The sequence below is a fragment of the Phaseolus vulgaris genome, chromosome 2 (assembly GCF_000499845.2).
Source record: "Phaseolus vulgaris cultivar G19833 chromosome 2, P. vulgaris v2.0, whole genome shotgun sequence".
NCBI lineage: Eukaryota > Viridiplantae > Streptophyta > Magnoliopsida > Fabales > Fabaceae > Phaseolus > Phaseolus vulgaris.
The window spans coordinates 34352173-34360412 of record NC_023758.2 but is presented as its reverse complement, the minus strand read 5'-3'; the positions used below and the strand labels follow the sequence as shown (position 1 = coordinate 34360412).

The following is an 8240-nucleotide window of genomic DNA, read 5'->3' as shown; positions in this document are numbered from 1 at the left end:
ATTCAAATATTATGTTTGGTTTTAGCTGGCAAATATGTACTAAATAGATTTTATAATGGGAGGAAAATTTAGGTTAATTATATTAGCAGTGGGGTGGGGGAATTTTAAGCAGTAGGGCCAAGTGAGAAAGAGTGAAAAACTGAAGGTGTTGTAGTGCAGTGGAGACTTGACAAAAGCAAAAGCAATTTGTTGGAGGGCCAAAGCAGAACATAACATTCACCAAGGTAGCAGCAATAGATTCCTTTTATAAAACAGATATTGAAATATGGATATTATTTTGGAAAGTACAGATGGATGTGATAACGTATGGGAACAAAATTTTGAATCCTCATCACATTATTTTCCAAATATATGGTGCCATGCCAATTAGTCGGTGAGTGGCGGTGCATTCCTGTTCTTCCTACTTCTTAAGGCTACCTTTCTCTTTCTGGGTTTCAATTGGATCACCTAATTACTCAGCTTTTTCATTCTCCATCCAACATCTATTTAATTCAATCAGGACAATAATACTATCAAACTTCAAATAATTCAACTCACTATTTTGCTAGCCATGTCCATTTCAACAAACAAATTCATGAATTTAAAGAAGAAAAAGACACATGATTCAGAATTCTAAAATCATATGTTGGACTACATTTTCTATATCAGTGTAACAGGTTCTGAACCTGATATAAGCTAACTAGTATTCTTGATTGTGGGGAAAACGACAAACTTTTTCTGATACGGTTTCCATCTGTTCAAGTTAATAAGGTTTTTGTCTTAAAAGGTGCCACCCCTGTGAAATAAAATTGGCACACAAGAGGCTTGTGGACAAAGTAAAATAAGTGAAATTTAAGTTTTAAGCAGCTATCTTCTAAAACAGTCTGATTTTGTACCTGATTTCATTGGTTGGAAGGAGGGTATATTAATATTCATATAAAGAAAACAAAGTTTCTTAGGAAGCATACCCACATAATGACTCAAGCATCTGCAGCCATAACTGGCCCCACCCTTGCTGTGGGTCTGGTCCACCAACTCATGTGTGTGGTTTGGTGGGCCCTTTCATTTGTTGCCTTAATAAAAAAAAATTGAGGAGGAGCTGGCAGAATTATCAAATTAAAAGTAATATTTTCAGTCACAAAATTCTAGACTTTGCAAAAATTCACTGCAAACCCAAACTATATACATACATAAAGCAGTTACTACACAAGAACTGTTAGACATTTTTTACTTGTCTGATGTAAGGAACAGATGTAAGATTATGAATATGGTATATAATCATATTTGTTTTCAGAAATGTAATCAGAAGGTTGCTATCTGAGTTTTTGTGTGTAAAAGAGCATTTATTAAAAGGTGTTACTTCTTCAAATGAGATTTATTATTTTGAGAAACTAGTTTTTGACTGTTAGACACGATACTAGTCTTATTTAATAGATATAGTGAAAAGCATTTAACTGTTGAAGTGTGATTCTCCATTTTGTCAAAAAGCATAAAAATTCAGAAAATTGTTTGATTTTGTTTGACTGAAGAACATTTGATTCCCCCCAAACCACCTAGGCTTAGCCTCCTTTGGTTATCATTTCATTGAATTCAAACCGCCTATTTCTCACACAGTCGAAATAAAACCATTAGCTATCTACTTCACTTCTACTCTCTCTCATACATTACACACCCAAAATACAGTTTTGACATCTTGTCTGAAAACTCTCTTTCCCTTCGAACTTTTTCTCTGTCTCTCATTCCAACACTTGCTTAGGTTCCAATCTGATATTCCAGGTAAACCTTTCTTTGTACATATAAAAAAAACAGAACACCAGCCATGGCTGCCAACAAGTTTGCAACCATGTTACACAGAAACACCAACAAAATCACCCTTGTTCTTGTCTATGCCATCCTAGAATGGATTCTCATCATCCTCCTGCTCCTCAATTCTCTCTTTTCTTATCTAATCATAAAGTTTGCCGATTACTTTGGCCTCAAAAGGCCCTGCATATGGTGCACCAGAATCGATCACATCATAGAGTCTGGGAAGAACAAGACTTCTTGCAGAGATCTTGTGTGCGAAGCTCATGCCTCTGAGATTTCCAAACTGGGGTTCTGCTCTATTCATCAAAAACTGGCTGAGTCACAAGCCATGTGTGAGGATTGCTCCTCCTCGTCCCAACCCGATTATGTCAAACTCTCACGGAATTTTGGTTTCTTTCCATGGATGAAGCAGATAGGTATGATTCAGGATGAGAGTGCTGATGCTGGTGACAAAGCAATTGTGAAGGTGGAAGAGGCTATGAGGTGTTCTTGCTGTGGTGTCAACTTTGACAAGAGATTCTACCCTCCTTGCATTTTTATCAAGCCTTCTCTCAATGTTTTGGAGTACGACCAGAAGCAGAATTTGGTGACAGAACGCGGGGTTGGTGTAGAGATTGATGAAGATCACACCAGATCGGATATTGTGCTTGATCATCATGAGGATGGACAGGGGAATGGAGAAAACAAGGAAAGCCACATGGTGGTTGAGGTTGATCAGGGTTTGGATAGAAAGGATGAGGAGGCAGAGAAGAGTTGTGATTGTTCTGTATGTGATGCTAGCGTGGATATTCTTTGTGATGAAATTTGCAAGTTGGATTTGGGTGTGGAGAAAGGGAAAGAAACAATTGAAGAGGAAAGTTTGAATGCCAGTAAGAGTATGGATGATGATGCTGATGATGATCAAGCTTGTGAGAAATCCGCTGCTCAAGTTGATTGTACCAGAGAGATAACTGTGGAGACTCCACCCAAACATCTGGAATTTTTCATTCATGGTGATGATTGCAGATTGATTCCGGTTGAATTGGTTGACTCCCCCGCTACAGAAAATAGGACTCACAGCAGGTATATGGTGGGAGGTGAAGGACTCAACAGCAATGAAGATTTTATTCTGGACTTTGATATGAGTGCTGATGCAGAAGCTGAACCGCTTGTTGAAAATTGGCACATTTCTGGGGATATTGTGGCAGAATTTTCATGCCAGGAGAACGAAAATGCGGCTAAATCAGTTCAGTTAAGGACCACAGGGCAGTCCCCACTGTTGTCACAATTAGAAGAAGAAAATTTGGTGCAGAATTGTGAAGATATGAGATTTTTTCAACCTGCTGATGACTTCACCAAGGATGAGAACGTTGAAGCAAACATGGAAAGCAGAGATGCAGAACAATGTTCAGATGTTTCTCTAGGTTCTAATTATTTCCCCCCCTTAATAAGCCCTTTCAGTTTGTCATACTTTTTTGCTTCTTGATTTTCTAAATGCAATTATCTCTAATGCTTTCTTAATTCCTGCAGCATCTGAAGATGCATCACAAATGCAAGGTGAGGAATATGAAGCAGAAGTCTCAATAGGGACTGAAATTCCTGATCAGGAGCAAGTGGATGAGTATCAAAGCCAGGATGTTCTTTTGGATACAAATCAACAAATAGAAGAAGATCCATCTACTAGCGCTGTCAGATTTAATGTGCAAGATGAAAGTGGTAAACCTCAACTTCTTATCTTCCATTTTCCTGAAGTTCATTCTTAAAACTTTCTGATAATTCAATTTTTTAATTGCAATTTATAACTAGGTGATGACAAAGGTGAAGAGTTTGTAGAATTTAAAACCTTGTCAATCGAAGTGAGAATGCCAACAGTAAATAACCATTTGCCATCTTTATTGGTGCTTAACGAGAATGAGGAAGAAAAAGTTCCTGACACACCCACTTCTGTGGAGAGTCTACATCAGCTACACAAGAAATTGCTTCTTCTTGAGAGGAAAGAATCAGGAACAGAAGAGTCATTGGATGGAAGTGTGATAAGTGATATAGAATGTGGGGAGGTAACCATGGAAAAGTTAAAAGCAGCATTGAAATCTGAAAGGAAAGCTTTGAGCACTCTGTATGCAGAACTAGAAGAAGAGAGAAGTGCATCTGCTATAGCTGCCAATCAAACAATGGCGATGATAAATAGGCTTCAGGAAGAGAAAGCAGCAATGCAGATGGAAGCCTTGCAGTATCAGAGAATGATGGAAGAACAATCTGAGTATGACCAGGAGGCTTTGCAACTATTGAATGAGCTCATGATGAAGAGGGAGAAAGAGAAGCAAGAGCTGGAAAAGGAGCTTGAAATATTTAGAAAAAAGGTTCATGACTATGAGGTAAGAGAAAAGATGGTGATGTCAAGAAGAGATGGTAGCATGAGAAGCAGAACTTCGTCTCCCTCTTGTAGCAATGCTGAAGATAGTGATGGATTGTCCATTGACTTGAATCATGAAGCAAAGGAAGAAAACGGGTTTTATAGTCATCAAGAATGCAGCAACCAGAACACCCCCGTAGATGCGGTCTTATATTTGGAGGAATCATTGGCAAACTTTGAGGAAGAGAGGTTACAAATTCTAGAACAGCTCAAGGTACTGGAAGAAAAGCTAGTTATATTGAATTATGAGGAAGAGCACTGCTCAGATGATGCTAAATCAGTAGAACTTTCCGAAGAGAATGGGAATGGATACCATGATGATGATGATCACGAAGGTCAGGTAAATGGATTTGCTAATGGTCATGCAAAGGAAATAAATGGAAAACATCATAAAGGGAGGAAAATCATGGGTGCAAAAGCCAAGCGACTCCTCCCACTTTTCGATGCAATGAGTTCAGAAGCAGAAGACGTGGAGTTGAGTGGAGACGAGTTAGATTTGCCCCACTTGCAAGACAATTCAGTTGAAAAGGTTAACATGGTGAAGAAAAAGTTTGCTTTAGAAGAGGAAGTGGATAATGTTTACGAGAGACTACAGGTGCTGGAGGCAGACAGAGAGTTTCTAAAGCATTGTATCAGCTCCTTGAGAAAAGGGGACAAAGGGTTAGATCTTCTCCAAGAAATTTTACAACATCTTCGTGATCTGAGGAATGTTGAACTCAGGGTCAAGAACATGGGAGAGCTAGCAGTGTAAGAAGTCTAAAAGCTCAAATAGGTAAATACACTGAATTAATTAATTATATAAAGTCTTTTACAAATCACCATGCATATAGAAACTAAAGTCTTCATTTATGCACTTATGATCATTGTAGATTTGTTACATTGGAGTTGATCTAGAAGCTGGAAATGAAGCATGCATGAGCATTACAGTGGTGTACATATATAGGAGAGGACACCAATGAATGCATGAGTTAAATTTGAAGAAAAAAGGTTGAGTGGGAGTTCCCTGATGGAGAGGGGAGAATCCTGGTGCTGTCTGTCTGATGAAATGGTGGACAAGAAAACAGAAGTGTGCCATTGTCTTTGATGTTTCTTTTGTCCAAGTAAACCCAAATTTTTGGTGGGTTGTGTCCATCATCACCTTTTGTGGGAAAAGGAGGATGATGAGCATATGTGTGTGTAGGCTAGTGAGGTGAAGCCACCCTGTCACTTGTATTTTGTGAGCATGGACCTAGCTTGCAAAGCTGGAGACATCCAAAAAAGATTCCAGTGCCAGGTAAAATAGCACTGGTTTCATAGACAGACAGAATTAGGGCCACTAGTTTTGTCATTTCTTTCATTTTTTCTTTTCAGTTAGAGTGAAGATTGGGGTCAGTAGCCTCTCTCTTCTCTTCTTTTGCATCCTTTTACTTTGAGTTTGTTTATTTCTGAGGGGGAAAATCTGAGTCACTTGTATACTACATCATGTATTCATTTGTAATTATATAAAAAAAAAGTGAGTGTTTGTTTATAGTGCTTGGAAATAACATGAGATACAAGTTTTATTTCTAGTTTAAACCTTACGCTGCTTTCACGTTGGAATATTTGATTGTGCTTTAAGCAAAATGCAACTTCTTCTTTGATTAGGTTCAAAACAATGCAACTGAAGTAAAATATATAAGTTAATATTCTGCGTTGAAACAAGCGCTTTTATTTATTTATTTATTGATAAAGTGAGTACGTTTCCGAATGTTCTATAAGTATGAATAGGGATGCCAGTGATGCCAAGAAACCAAATATTTTTCTGCTGTAAAGATAAAAATCTTATAAAATGGGTTTACAATATTAATCCTTAATTTCTAATTCATTCTTTGTATCAGATTGTCAACTTATCTTTGATATTAAATATTTTTGGGTGACCAATAATAAGTGATATAATAAATTCAGCAAAATCTTATTAATAAATTCTAAATAAATCTAATATTATTTTAATTTATAGAATTTAATTTTAACTCAACCTTACAATAGATTGGTCTTATTTTTATTTGATGTGCATCAATTTATAATTTTATTTTAAATATAAAGTATCAATACATTCTTAAATAAACCTAATTTTGATATTATTTTACTAACAAAATCAACATTTTTATTTTTATTTTATTAAGAAGGAAATGTAAGTTCAAATAATTGTATCCAGAGTAGCTCAAACACCAAATAGGTATGGTTACAAAAGAAGAGCTGCGAAAATAAGATGTAGTGGAACCAAGATGTTTTTCGTGAAAACAAATATAAAAAATTATTTTATTTATAAATTAATCTGTTTTATGAGTTTTTTTTTTAATTAGATTGAAAATCTTAAATTTTTAATGTGTATGTTTCGAAACTTATTACAAAAGTCAACAAGACCTATTTATTTATAAGACTACAATAGCAAGCTATCTAACATGAGTGACTAATAAATAACAACTAATTTAAAAAAGTATAGAAACAAATACAAAAGGCCCAAAACAAAAATACATAACTTTTATTCTACAATGTATTCATATATTCATCGCCCAGTGTCTATAAAATGAGAAAAAAATATCTTTAATTGTTGTTCACAACCTCATCCCAATTCAAAGTATTTCTTTAACAAAATATCTAAATTTTAAGGTTTGTAACACTTGTTGAAATAGAAATACCTTAATTTCTACACCTTAATCTAGGTTTAGAAACCTATTCCTTAGTGGTGTTAAGTTATATTAAAATTTACATATTTATTGTGCTATACAGTAGCGAGTGCCTTTGAGTCTAAATAACTAATTAGACGGACAAATACACCTCAACATCTTAAAGAAAGTTAAATGGGAAATAAATTAAAAAATTATACCTAATGTCGGATTAATACAAAAATTAATTATAAAAACCGTGCTAATCTAGGTCCACAAGCACAGTCTCAAACTCATCCTTATAAATAGGTTAACGAATATTATGTTTAGGTACGTATTTATTAGCATTTATCATATTTAACCTTTCAAAGATCAAACACTAACTTAAACGTCGCATGACTTTTACAGATACCCTTTGAGTCCTGACTAAAGATCAAGATCGAATGTAGATGTCTGTCAACACCCACAAGAATGAAGACCAACCTTAGTTAGTGGAGGAGACCTTCCCAACCCAAGCAGGAACAATTATTGAAGTCTTCGCTAGGACAGAATATCCATCAATACCCGAAAATGACACCTTCGAATAGTACAATTTATTAACCACGTAACAAAATGAATGTTAATTTCAAAGGCATTAATTTCAAAAACATCAACCTGCTATAAAATGATTATATAGTGATAACCGTAGAAATAAAGTAGTTTATCATAACTAAGATTTTTATAAATCTAACTTAAAACAATTTTCATATTAGTATGATATTAAATACAATTTTTTAGTTAATTTTTTACTTAACTTGTCTTTATGATATCGAGGTGTATTTATCCGCATAATTAGTTATTTAGGCCAAGGGATTTCCGCACTATATAACACACTTATCATTATTTCTACTCTTGACTTTAGGCAACATAAAAATTATAATTGAAAGCATATTCTTGCTGCAAACATTCCTTAAATTTCCTTTTAAGTTCTTGATCTTGGCCATCTTCCTTTTATATTACTTTTGTTTTAATATATTTTAATTTTCTCTATTTTTAAATTAATTATTTTTCCTATTTAACTTTTCTTTATTAATTATCTGGAAAATTTTGAATGTTTACAATGTAAATACACTTTAAGTTGTTATAATTCTTTTTATTGAATAGTAGTTTTCTTAATATCAATTAAAAAATTATGAGTTTAATATGAAAATATAATATTATATTATTAAATTTAATTAATATACTATATTAAGAAATATAATAGTTAATGTAATGAAAGAAAAATATCAGTATATATATATATATATATATATTAGAGAGAGAGACTAATAATTCTGAACTTTTCGTCTTTTCACAATTTGCTATAATCTTAAACTTCAAATTTTAATGGTATAAATGCATACAAATTGTGATGTATTTCCTTTCGTAAAAATATAAAAAGTATTTATTACTTTTATTTT

General features: G+C 34.2%; 1 protein-coding gene across 1 annotated transcript; it reads left to right on the top strand.

Moving 5' to 3' along the window:
- The first annotated feature begins 1089 nt into the window (after window positions 1-1089).
- Window positions 1090-5684, top strand: LOC137811631 (myosin-binding protein 2). Its single transcript, XM_068613434.1, has 4 exons — window positions 1090-3188; window positions 3295-3480; window positions 3571-4949; window positions 5047-5684. Exons 1-3 carry the CDS (start codon window positions 1799-1801, stop codon window positions 4926-4928), a joined length of 2934 nt encoding a protein of 977 aa, XP_068469535.1. The 5' UTR covers window positions 1090-1798; the 3' UTR covers window positions 4929-4949; window positions 5047-5684.
- Window positions 5685-8240: the final 2556 nt, after the last annotated feature.

Bases quoted from the DNA above. Each gene is read 5' to 3' on its own strand.
- LOC137811631 (XM_068613434.1), top strand. From the start codon at position 1,799: ATGGCTGCCAACAAGTTTGCAACCATGTTACACAGAAACACCAACAAA. The intron at 3,189-3,294 runs GTTCTAATTATT...TAATTCCTGCAG, and splicing joins ATGTTCAGATGTTTCTCTAG to CATCTGAAGATGCATCACAA. The intron at 3,481-3,570 runs GTAAACCTCAAC...ATTTATAACTAG, and splicing joins TAATGTGCAAGATGAAAGTG to GTGATGACAAAGGTGAAGAG.